Raw genomic sequence first — 13,787 nt, 5'->3', positions numbered from 1 at the left:
TACTTCAAAACATTTGGTTAAGACCATTCCCTATTTTAAACAATGCAGGTATTTGATCAGGAATGTGAGAACTCTAACATTACTCCACCCATACTTAAGCATACTTTAGGGGAAGATAAAGTTGTAAACTCCTTACTGAACAATGAAAAGTACTTAACCCGTACTTAAAGTAAAGCTAAAACCTTTAAGCTGGGTCTATTTTTAGATCTAATACAAAAAGGTGCTAAGTACCTATGAAGGTCAAAGTAATCACTAAAAGTTCAAGCAAGCTTAGCAAGAGGTGTGAAGTTTTAGTGTGTGAATTCAGAATGGTCAGTCCTGTGAAAACGTCTACTGTGATTGGTAGATGTGAAAACTTAGGGGAGGTGACATAGGAGAAAATTCTCTTTAAAAGGAGGCCAGAAGGCCTCTGAAGGAAAATTCAGCCTTGGAGCTGAATTGGAGGTTGGTCTCCCTCTCGGTGACTGAAAGGGAATTCAGCCTTGAATGCTGAAGTGGAGCTTCCTGAGCTATACTGGAGAGTCTCTCTGAACACTAGAGTTTTGCTTGGAAGGATCTTGTGGTGAGTTGATAAAAGACTGACTGATCTCTCTCTTAAGGCGTAAGCCTAGACTGGCCTAGGCTAGCCTAGTCCTTTGCTCATTATTTCCTCTTATTCTCTCTCCCCCTTTCATTAATTCCTTATTTGTATTAATTAAAATCTCCATAAAAACCCAGCTGATTTGGGTATTTCATATTGGGGAATTTTCCCATGGTGACCACTTTATTTTTAATATAAAATCAAGACACTAAAAATTATCTATACAGTTTTGGCAATTCAAAGTCTTGAAACCATATTTTTGCGGTCACAGTTTAAGGCAACCACTCTTTTATCGCTAACACTATTTAGAATTAGACCTGGCTGGTTTCTGACACTAGGAAAGGGGACAGAAGATTTGGGGAGAATCACATCTCTCCCCAAAAGGGGAAGGTTAGCTCAGGATCCCAGTGTTCCAAATTTCTTAACCCCAAGGAACAACATCTTTCCTCGATAGTAGGATGGCCCCAGGTTTCTGAAGGGAAGTGACAGTGGGTGTCCCTAAGGAGACTAGAGACAGAAGAATCCATCCTGCCTCTCAACAATAGCTGGGACCAAAGAGGAGGCAGTGGGTCATCTTACCAAAGCTAATCTCTCCAGTTCTTGTCCTCCATCTCCCAGAACTGTTCTCTGAGGAGACATATTCCCTCTGTCAGGTGGACAAGACTTGGCTACCTATCTCCCAAAGAAAGAGAGAAGAATCTCTTCATTCTCTTTCCCCATTTCCCTCTATCCTTCCATTCCCCCTGTTCCCCTTCTCAATCCTATTGCAGAATGTAGTAGGTAATAAATAAATGCCTGCTTAATTGATTTATTTATTGATGATCATGTCATTAGAGTTCACTGAAATTCAGTAGACCAAGGAGGAAAGAATAATTTTCAAGATAAATGAAGACTCGAGTTAAGATTCTAAAGAAATAAATCCATACTGACCATACTCCTTAGATTAGTAAGGCAAATAAATAGCTGCCATCCTCAAAAGGGGACAATGGAAGGAACAGATATCTGAAAGTAATCCCCCTCATGAGAAAGAACACTATCCACATCCTGAGAAAGAACTGTGGGGGTAGAAACACAGAAGAAAAATAACTGCTTGATCACATAGGTCAATGGGGATATGATTGAGGATGTAGACTCTAAATAATCACCCTAATGCAAATATCAATAATATGGAAATAAGTCTTGATCAATGACACATGTAAAACCCAGTGGAATTGGGTGTTGGCTCTGGAAGAGGGTTGGGGGGAGGGGAGGGAAAGAACATGAATCTTGTAACCATGGAAAAACATTCTAAATTAACTAATTAAATAAAAATTTCCAAATAAAAAAAATGAAAGTAATCCCTAAATCCTTCCTGGTATTGGACAGAGGATGCAATTGCCAAGTGAGGATGGGTCTTACTAGTGCCCACTTCTTATTACTGAAAAAGATGACTAGTGGTTATAGAACCCCATGGTTGTTGAACATATTTGATAGATCAGGAAAATTCTGTGGGCACAGGACAGCTGGGTTTTAGCTAGTTATTTGATAATTTCTCATTCTATGCTTGTGGACAGGATGAAGAGACATGAGTTAGATAATAGTATATAATAAAATAGATTCAGAATTGTTTGAAAGATTGGATCTAAAGAGTAAATATATAGATAAATGTCACCCAGAAGAGAGGTCACCAGCAGAGTGACACAGAGATTGCCCATTGACCTTAGCTCTCTCAGTCAAATGTAAGCTCCCTGAGGGCAAGGGGTATTTTATTTTTTATCTTTGTATTCCCATTGTCTAATACAGTGCCTGAAATATAGTAAGTATGTAATAAATGTTAGTTAAAATGAAATTCCATTTTAGTTTGAGAAAACTAGGTTGAGAACTTAAATTCCTTATCCAAGGTGACCTAGTGAGTAACAGTCCTGGGATTTGAACCCCAGTCTCCTGACTCCATCAGCAATGCTCTCTCCATCATACCTTGCTACTTTTCGAGAAAGCATCTTATTAATGTTACAGTTTTGAAAGTGTACTATAATTTCAAACAAATTTTTAGTAGCAGCTTCCTTAAAGGCCATAAGATGGTGATAAAACTCCATGGGAGCAGGCTATGTTTTTTCTTTTTACTGTAAAAATGGTGCTTTCTATTTTCCAGATCAGGAAGTTTAGGTTTCTTATTAGAAATGAAGAAAAGACACAGATTCAAGAACACCTATGTACTTACAAGCTTTATAGGTAGGAATTACAACACCATATAATGAATTCTGATAATGTATACCTTTTCTTTTTCATTTTTTTAAATCTAAAGAGTCCTATTTTAATACAAAATTTAGTTTTTGCTGCTCAGGTATTGGCCCATATTGGATCTATATATTGCACCCATATTGTGATAGGTAGGTGTTTAAGTGGATAGAGTACAGGAGTTAGAGTGAGGAAGATCTAGCTTCTAATACTGTCTCAGATTGTTTTATAATCCTGGGCAAGCCATTTAATCTTTTGGTGTCAGTTTCCTCATCTATAAAATAGGGATAATAAATAAATAGCACCTACTTCACAGGATTGTTACTCATAATTATGAGAATCAGCAGAACTAACATACATACATTATAGCTTTGTTAATCCTGAAAGCACTATATAAATGCTAATTATCGTTGTTATTATTATTATTATTACATTTTCCTCTTTTTCTTGTCAGGATCCCTACCTGACTAAGAGAGTGACTGGATCAGTGAAGACAAACTCTCAAGAATGGTAGTACCACCAATGAACTTGGGGAATATAAATCTGCTTGAAGGACCCTTGGACACAAAAACTGAAAGACTCTTAGGCAAGGAGGATTTTTCATCAAGAGGATGTGAAAGTTCTGCCTTTGAAAGATAGAACCAGATTGGTACAGTGCAAAGGGTTTTGGTTTCAGAGGCAGATAAAATGGATTCATAACCAAGCTCCAAAATCTCTTACTAGCTATGCACATCTTAAATCTCAAGCTTCTCATCTGCAAAATGGGGATGATACACCATTGTATTAGGTGGTTGTTCCTTTATGGATTATGGTAATGAGGAATCAGATCTACCTCCCTCCTCCCTTCTCCCTCTCACTTCAGTTAATCTCTTCAGTTGGTGACAAACTGGGATTCACTTCTGAGTAAGTTGCCTGATATATCTAATAGATAACTCACTCTTTAAGTTGTTGGAACAAGGGGCTTATTTAAGGAAGGAGAAGGAAAAGGAAATTGGTTAGGAGAGAGGGTTTAGGGTTTCCCTGATCTTAAATAATACTAAAATGAGAAATAAAATTATATTGAGTCTTAGATGAGGGATGTGGCTAACAGGTTTGAGGATCTTGGAGTCACTTCTTGATAAGGTAGAGAGAAAAAATCATTCCAACAAGGAAAGGATATTCTCAGTCCTTCCTCCTTCAGATACTAGGAGAAAGAGATTTTTAGCATTTTGGGTGTTTCTCTCAACTGCCTCCTCCCCCTCCCCCATTCTCCTTTGGAATGCTATTTGATGGACAGCTCTGCAAACTTCCATGCATTGCCTCTGTTTGCAGGTTTTCTTCAATTTACTCTTTCACCCTACCTATATCATAAGTATGTTATAGGAAAATGCTATGTAAACTGTAAAGTGCTACATAAATGTGGGCTATCATCTTCCTTATTATTTCTGATAAATATGTCTCTGGAGACAGAAGAATCTTGCTAGAATAAAATGTTGGGAGTTTTCTTTGATTTTTACAACAAATGTAAGAAACTAGACCAGCTACATTAAAAGGAAGACATATTGCTTTCTTCTTTGTGATATTTATTCTGTATTTTCATACTAAATAGAATATATATGTTATATATAAATATTAATTATAACAAATTATATCATAGAGATACAGTGTGTTATATTTTTTAAGTAGAGTTTTAAGTTCTCTAGTTAGTTGAAAAACTAAGAATGGATAAAAAACTAAATTTAATTTTAATTTGTGTCTCTGACTAACTATAAACTTCAAGATGAAAGAGCCCTAAGCAGTGCCTTATAGTATACAAACATTTTTTACCAAATAAAGACATTTACTACATAAAAGAAAACACTTGAAAAAAATTCATTGTAGGTAGGCATCAGAGGTTCACTTGTATTCTTTTACATAGAATTTGCTAAGAAAAATCTCAATTTAAAGTTTTGCTTTTTTAAAAAATAAGTAAGCTAAATGTTTGTGGATGGTGGTTATTATATAATGGTTTATAATATACTCATTAGGATTACCTAGCATAGTGCTTTACTCATAACAGTTAACAAATGTTAACTATTATTACTATTTACTTAATGAGTATGTGTGGAGCCTAGGACAGAAACTAGAAGATAGTTGTTACTGTTTTTTAAAACTTTTTTTCTTATGATTTGCTTCTTTATCCTAGAAGTGGCTAGTAGAAAATAAAATTAAGATAATCAAGAATTCTGCTTAGTTGAGTTCTCATTAATCAAGATTCTACTTTATATTATCTTGTACACAGCAGAACAGAGCATACAAAAACAAGCTTATTATCCTGATTATTTTATTTTAGTTATACAATTTGACATATTAGTTGAAATTTCCCTAAGTGACCATCTTCAGTCTAAATAAACCAGAGTAAATGCTATCACCAGACCTCAGGGTTTATTTGTTTTTGAACTATTCAAATTTCATTTTTCTCCCTTTGGAATCAAGAAGTTTATCACGGTTCTGTTTGAAGAAAGGTGGCTTTTGAATGATTTTTTTTTCCTCTTGACACAGTAAACAATATAAAGCTATTTTGTCATTGTTCTTCACATCATTGGTTATCTTCTCAACTCTAAACAGCCGCCCTGCCTTTCTTCATTTTACTTTCCTCATTTTACATTTGAAAATGGTCTGAGAATTTTGGTTTATAGCCAAAAAAATTTGGTGCAGTCTTGGGTTTCTTTTATAGGCATATGCTATCCACAATGAAGCAGGGAATGATCCTGTATTCTGATTTGGTTGGACCACACCTATACTGTTCTATTCAGTGCTGGGTGCTACATTTCAGGAAGGTCATCAGTAAACTAGTGTTCATCCAGAAAAGAGTTACCATTCTGGTGAGGGTTTTGAAACTGTGCAATACAGGAATTAGTTGAAGGAGCTAGGAGACTTATAGGGGATGTAATAATTGTACACAAATATATTTAAAGTTGTTATGTAGAAAGACAATTTCTTGGCCCCCGAAAGGCAGGCTTAGGTACAATGAATGGAAGTTACAGAGAAGCAAATTTCAGCTGGATAAAAGAAAAATCTTTCTAACCATTAGGGTTATCTCAAAGGAGAAGGGACTGCTACTGGAGGTCAGAAAGCTGCAGAAAGCTGCAGCTGGATGACCACTTGCCAAATTGTTGAAGAGGGAGTTGATTTCTGTAGGCTGGGCTTGGTGATCATTGAGGTTTCTTCTAACTCTCAGATTCAAGGTCCTAACAAAGCTGAAAAAGCTTTAAGTATGGCCCAGGTCATAGATTATATATTTCTTTTTCAAGGACTAGCCTGCCTAAATTTGGAAAATCTCATAACTAGAAGATCAATCACTAAGTGATAAATTTTTTGGAGCAACCAGATCTCATGACTATCTACTAAGAATTAGAAGTTTTGGGATCTGTGTCAATGGAAGAAATACCCACCCTGATGAAGTGACAGCTATTTTGGAGAATAGAAAAGAAGATAAATACCTAGTGTGTGACAGAAACTGTTAAGCACTTTAGAAGTATTTCAGTTGATTTTCACAACACATTATCTCATTACATTTTCATGACTTAGCTAGAGGTAATAACTATTATTCTCATGCCCATTTTATAGTTTAGGAAACTGAGGCAAAGTTGTACTTTCCTGGAGTTCTTTTACTTCTGTGTTTTCTGTAAGTCTACTAATTATTATATTAGAGGAAATAGTTTGTGTGTAAGTTTTGGCTTATCATCTCCCCTGAACTCTAGACCTGCATCTCCAGTTGCCTATTTCCATCTTGTGATCCCAATGCCACATTGCAGCAAGACATGGAATACAATGTTCTCTGAAGAATTAATAGTGAATATCACACAGAAGGCAATGGAGACCCCCATTGGGAGTGGGTATGACCAGACAACAACACATAAACTAATGGAATAGTTGGAAGAAGAACAGGAATAAAGTCAGCTAATAATTGTATGATAGGAAGATTAGAAAGGATGATCACATGATGATGGCAAGGGATAAAGGAATAAAGCCAGAATGCAATATAGGAGAAAGTGAGGAAGACCTCTAGCAAATTGGGTAGACTCCTTTAGCAAAATCATGGAGGGCATGGATAAGAGTTGCACATGATGAACAGGTTATGATCTTTCATCATTAGAGACCTCCCAAATCAATAAGATCATGGATCCATTTGGCCATTCCATATTATCTTAAACTCAATATATCCAAAACCAAATTAACATTCTTTCCCCATAAACTATTTTTTGACTCCCTTATTTTTGTCAATAGAATAATTATTCATCCAATTATTCCTAATCAAAGCCTTAGTTACCTTTGATACTATCCTCTTTTGTTTCTCAAATGCAACCACTTACTAAGTCCTACAAAATACCTCTTGAATAAGTTTATTGACCATTCTTCTCATTCTCAGACAGAACTACATAACTGATTGAAATGTAATGTTTCCCAACTTTGTCCCACACCCTCACATCATTCCTTCATATGTTATCAGATTAAGCTTCCTTATAAACAAATATGGTCTATGTTACTCTTTAGCCTTCAGTTCTTAGTGGCTCTATATTACTTATCAAATAATTCAAGGACTTATAGCTTTTCACATTCCCAGTTGGTTGCACAAAATCATAGAACCACAGAGTTTCAAAATTGGAAGGGACCTTAGAGCCCATATTGTTCAACCTATTCCTGAATAAGATCCTCTCTATAATATAACTTGATAAGTGGTTATTTAGCCTTTGCTTGAAGACCTCTAATAAGGAGGAACCCACTATATTCTGAGGCAGCCTATTCTACTTTTGGATAGTTCTGATTGTTGTCAAGTTTTTTCTTATATCAGGTTTAAATCTGCCTTTCTGACACTTCCATTCATTGCTCTTAGTTCTATCCTCTAGAGTCAAGCAGAATAAGTTTAACAATTAAACATTTTATTGATGCTTATTTTTTTCATACCTCAGAGTTACCTTTCAATTATTCCTTGTCTATATTCCTCCTTCATGGCCTCTCTCAAAGAACCTTCCTTTGTTACAAAGAATCACTGGGCAAAACAAGCATGTTGGCCTTGTGAGTCAAGGTATGCTTTGATCTTTGCCAAGAAGAGAGAGATGTGTTTCAGTGTCAGATTAGTTGCTGACTTGTCAAGAATTCTTATGTCTTTAATTTCATCATTTCGATATTTTTCCTTTTATCATGATGCTGATTGTTCTCCTAGTTCTGCTTAATTTGCTCTGCATCAGTTTATGTCTTCCCAAATTTCTCAGAAACCTTCTAAGAATATTTTATTTTAATAATTCCAATAATATTTTATCAGTCCACATTTATTATATTTCACCTTTAATTTTTTCTTTTCCCTCTTTCACATAACAGTTCTTCAAATACTTGAACAGCTATCGTGCTTTCCTAAGTCTTTTTTTTTCTCTAGGTTAACACCCCCAATTCTTTCAATCTATCTTCATGATCTTAAGGCCTTTTACCATCCTGATAATCCTTCTGTGGATACTCTTCAGCATATCAATGCTCTTCTAAAAATATGATGCCCAGAACTGAACTCCAGGTGTAGTCTTCTGGACAGAGTTCAATGGAATTATTGGCATCCTAGACATGGACACTGTTCCTCTCATTGTAGCTAGATGCCCTTTTACTATCTTCCTACTTATTTGGGGTTTTGACTCTTTGCTATATGTTTGTTTTTTCTTTCCTAATCCAAAGTTAATTTTTCTTGCAGGAAAAAACCGAAACAAGAATTGAGTAGTTCTGTCTTGTTTCTATAATTCATTTTCATCTTATTCCTGAAGGATTCATATTACTCCTTTGATTCTCTTCTTTCCTCCAAGATAGTATTAAAAAAAAGCCTTTTGGTTTTCCTCCACTTTTCTTATCAGACTTAGCTCATTCTGACACTATTCCTATAGGAGCATCTTTACTGTTATTGTCAAATATCATGTATTTGTATTCATTCTTAATTTTTTTGGTCTCATTTTTTCTTTTGTATGTAGGTTTCTAAAATCTAAGTTGGTTGATCAAGTTCCCTGTGCATCCACATTTTCAGCATTATTCCTTTTTTGGTACCTCATCAGAATTGTTCCATTTTGGATCTTCAGAATTTCATTTTTGAGAATTCTCTTTCTTTCCTAATTTGATTTTCCCTGAAAAACTGTAGTGTATGTAATCCTATCTTTTCCCTGAATTCTGAACTATGTCTGCTAAAATTCAAGTTTGTGTAATATCCTAAGCATTTCTCTTTCTATCACAAATTCTTTTACAGAATGATCATTTCCCTCCAAAGTTCCCTTCATATTTCTATTTCATTTTTTTCCTTTCTGGAATAAGTGAGGTCAGAATAGAAGCTGTTTTTGTTGCTTCCTTCACCTTCAACAAGGCAAGGAAGGAAATAATAGCTGCTCTGCTTTTGGCAGAAAGAGAATGCCAATAGATAGCTGGATAATTAAAGTCCTTTATCATAACCATATTCTGCTGCTGTACCAAGTATTCTAGGTTTCTCCAACTTTCATCTATTTTATTAGTCTGTCCAGGTAGCCTATAATATGTCATATATAATATAAGAAATATAATATAATAATAATATTACTTTTGTATCTGTCTCTGTAGAACTTCACCCAAATGTTCTCCATTTGCCTCTACTGTGTATGCGTGTCTCCATTTTTAATACCCAACACTATTTTCTTCCTACTGTCTCACCACATATTTTACCTATCTTGGCCCGTTTGAATAGAGTATATGTTTCCTAAGTCATACTCTAATTATGTTGCATTTTATCAAGTTTCAGTGATACCTGTGATGTCAAATTTGCCTCCTTGAATTAAGATTTCTGGTTCACCTTGATTGTTACCCATACTTTGTGTAATTGTTTATAAATGTCTGAGGTCAAAGTTTTTATTACTGGCTCTCTTTTTGGAATTTGACTCCTATAAATTTTGGGGCATCTCTACTGTTTTTCTTCTTTGTATGTTTTACAAATTGTCTATAGTATCTAAATTGGTAGAAACATATAAAAATCCTTTACCTTGTTTCTTCCTTTTCAGGGTAAAGTCTTCCACACTGCTTTGAAAACTCTTCACTAGATTTGCAATATTTTAGGCAAGTATATTATTGTCAGTCTTTACTGGGCATACTTTATCACTTGCCTAAAATACTTTATCACTTGCCATTATTCCTATATTTTAGTCCTGGTTCAGAAATCTCAAATGAGTTGTCTTCACACACCATCTTATTAACCAAATTTACTTCTAATTGATGCCATTTTATAATTCAGATCTTATCTTTCCTTTTTTGGCTTCACATAACACTTCATGTTTTTCTGCTTTTGTCTCTTGTCTCACCCTATATTCTATTCTTCCCTTGTAGTTATTATGTAATATGGCATTTCCAACAGTACAGGAAGAATAACTTAATTATCTTTTTAATCTCTCTTAATATTTAGTATGTTGCATTACCCACAAGATTATAGGTATGAAGTTGAAAGGGACCTTGAAGATCATTTAATTTAACCATCTTATCTTTACAAATGAAGAAGCAGAAATCTAGACAGATTAAGTAACATGCATAAAGTCACACAGCTAATTAATGCACATGGGACTAGAACCTGAGATTCTTTTCCTTAGTCTTGTGTTCTTTCCACTGTGTTATGCTATTATAGCTCTCTGGCTTCTGCTTGGGAAGAAGACTGGGAATGTGGAAATATATTGCTGATTAGGACTTTTTCAGAATGGGTAATAATTCCAAGGTAATATTGGTCCTAAGAATTTTCCTTGTGTAAGTAAGCCTACACAGTAAAACTGGACCCTCAATTAGGTAGGAAATAGAGAAACAAAGAGAATTCTTTTCTGCCTTCTCTTCCATTTTCTTTCATTCATGTATTTCTGGTTTATTTTGGAGAAATTAAAGAAGAAAACATTAACTAATTTAACAATCCTCTACTTTCTCCCTTTTCCCTCCCCAACAGCAAACCATAAGAACATGTTAGCTTACCTTTCCTATAACATCTGTCAGTAGCTTCAGGGCCAGAGGATCATGAACTAGGGAGTCAGTATAAAAAGAACCAAGGTATTTCCTTGGGTCAGTTGGGTTGTCTTGGGCACACAGATCAGGGCGCACATTGAATCCATGAGATATTCTCCCCACTGTGAATGGAAAAGCACCACCTAAAAAGAAAATTTCTCACTGAAGGGACTGATCTTGACTGGAAAAATACATGACAAAGCAGAGACATCATTGTCATAGTTGACAATTATTAACTGAGTATTGAACTTAAAAAGATCATAAGATCACAAACTTAGAGCTATAAAGTGTGGACCTTAAAAATTCTCAGACCCTACTTCATAAGGTTAGGATTGTAAACCTTAAAAAATTCCCAGACCCTACTTCATAAGGTTGGGTTAAGACCATTCCCCACTTTAAACAATGAAGGAACTTAGATCAGGAATGTGAGACTTCTACTTAGATCAGGAATGTGAAGACCTGTACTCCACCCCTACTTAAGCATACTTTAGGGGAAGATAAAGTTGTAAACTCCTTGCTGAACAATGAAAGATACTTAAACCCATACTTATAGTAAGACAAAAGTTCTTAAGCTGTGCCTATTTTTAGATCTAATACAAAAGAGTACTAAGTACCTATAAAGGTCAGGCAACTTGTGAATTTACAAGGAGTAAAGAGGTGAGAAACTTACTCAGAAGTTTTCTGATGAGAACTTAATCAAAAATTTAAAGCCTTCTTAGGTTTGAACTAAGAATGGTCTGTCCTTTGAAAAATGTCTACTGTGATTGGTAGATATAAGAATTTAGGGGAGGTGACATAGGAGAAAATTCTCTTTAAAAGGAACTCAGACAGGGAGATGGAGTCATTCACATTCAGATTCAGATTCAGGATTGAGCTGGTGACAGTCAAAGGAATCTCTCCCTGGAGAAGGATGGCTGGCTGAACTGGTGTCTATATTCTTGCTTGGACAGATCTTGTGGTGAGTGATTAAGGACTGACTGATCTCTCTCTTAAGACTCAGGTCTAGACCATGTTGGCTTAAGGCCCTTCATACTTATTCCTTTCTTATTCTCTCTCACTTTCTTTAATTCCTCATTTATATGAATTAAATTCTCTATAAAACCCAGTTGACTTGGGTATATTTCATAATTGGGAATATTTCTCTGATTTAAAACAAGACACTGTCTTGAACCATATTTTCTGCGGTCACAATTTTACTCATCCACTCTTATATCTACTACAATTTATATCTTCCACCATTTTAATCACTAGAGTTTATGGCCTCAACTATTTTATCTCTTACAAAAGGATCTTAGAGGCCATCTAGTTCAACCCCTTTATTTTGCAGAGGAAGAAACTAAGTCATAAGCTCAAGGTCACATAGGTAGGAATTGTCAGAGTCAGGATTTCAATGCAGATTTTCTCTAGAAATTGTGCTTTTCTTATTTGACACAAGAAATGGAAGATAGGCAAGTCTTTTTGAGGATGTTACATTTAAATAGAGGAGAAGTGACAGATGGACCCTTATACAAAGTATTTTGAGAACACTTAGGAATAAAACAGTGATGGCTAAACTTTTAGAGACCGAATGCCCAAAATGCAACCCTCACATTGTATGTGAACCCCCTGCCTTACTCCAGACAGGGGAAGGAGGAAGTGCTCCCCTTGGGCTGGTGGACAGAGGGGCGGATCATATAAGAAATGTCTGCAGGTGCATGTGGAGAGGGGAAGAGGAGTAGCTCCCTCTGGCATGCATGCCATAGGCTCACCAACACAGGAATAAAATATACAAACAATTTTAATAGTAGTGAATAGTTAGTTTTCTAAGTAGGACCAGGGTGTTTATATTACTTATAGGGTCTGGAACCAAAAGAGACCATAGAGAACATCTGATTGCTCTTATACCTCCCACCTCATTTTTCATATGAAGAAAATATATTTCCAAGGTCACAGAAGTAAAAAATAGCATCGCTCTGTACTGAGGTCTTCTCTATGAATTCTCTTAGGATGTTTATATTTCTAAGAACATAGGGACAATATTTTCTTCTGTTTCCTAGGGACAAACCAACAACATCTAGAATATAAAATTTGGTAGCATAATAAAAGAGACAAAATAGAGAAGTGACCATATTTTCAGAGGGTTTATTTTTTTCATCTGGGAGACCTTTAGTTTTTTCTTCTTTTACTTAGAAATTCACTAAAATAACCTCCTTGTTGCAATGCTGAGGGAAGAGAATTGTAGGTGCTAAAGTAGTAGAGAGAACAGTGATTTTGTTCTTTTTATTTCCTGCTGAAGATACCACAGTAATCTGACTGGGAATATCGAACCCCTGTGATATAGAGTAGTGCTATGTATGTTGTTTGCTGGACCTCTCAGTACAGGAAGGAGGCTCCTGCATCATCTGACCAGTCCCTGGATTGAGTGTGTATATTTACTTTATATCTGCAAATTGTCCTGAAAGTCAGTGTGGGTTTAAACTATTAAAGCTTGATGATTAACAGTAATAACATATATATGTATATGTTAGTTTTCCTCATAGAAAGCAAGTTCCTTGGGAGCAAGGACTCTCAGTTTTTGTTTCTATATTTGTGAGTGCTTAATGTAGTGCTTGGCAAATAGTAGGTGCTTAAGAAATGCTTGTAGAATAAATGAATGTTTAATAAACATAATGAATAAAGCTCCTTTTACTTTATGCTTACTTTTTCAAATCTATTGGTGGAAGGGAACCATTGAACAATGCCACAAAAAGCTACAATAAATCATAAATTTGATTTAAATTAGCTCAATTATCCCTTCATCTGTTGACCTTTCCCTCAGTTCTCATTGATAATTACTGTAGTATGGTGGTATCTCTGTTGGCTACATATTGGCCTATTTTAGTCTTGTTAGAGAATGAGCCACTTATAGTCAGGAGCTATTATTTCAGAAATAAAAATTCTTTTGTTAATAATGCTAAGATGGAGAATTTCCCTTTCTACTCCAAGATCCCTGAATCACCCCAGCAATTTTCCTAAAATA

General features: G+C 35.3%; 1 protein-coding gene across 2 annotated transcripts in view; it reads right to left on the bottom strand.

The window, feature by feature from the left end:
- Positions 1 to 13,787, bottom strand: part of ACMSD (aminocarboxymuconate semialdehyde decarboxylase) — a 108,424-nt gene that overhangs the window by 17,567 nt on the left and 77,070 nt on the right. For both annotated transcript variants that reach the window (XM_007494086.3, XM_001369735.5), the window contains one exon: positions 10,760 to 10,932. In XM_007494086.3, the coding sequence (XP_007494148.1) occupies positions 10,760 to 10,932 (173 nt within the window). The remainder of the gene's footprint in view (positions 1 to 10,759; positions 10,933 to 13,787) is intronic.

This window comes from Monodelphis domestica, chromosome 4 (genome assembly GCF_027887165.1).
Source record: "Monodelphis domestica isolate mMonDom1 chromosome 4, mMonDom1.pri, whole genome shotgun sequence".
Classification (NCBI taxonomy): domain Eukaryota; kingdom Metazoa; phylum Chordata; class Mammalia; order Didelphimorphia; family Didelphidae; genus Monodelphis; species Monodelphis domestica.
Note: the sequence above shows the minus strand (reverse complement) of the source record. Positions and strands in the feature narration are given on the sequence as shown.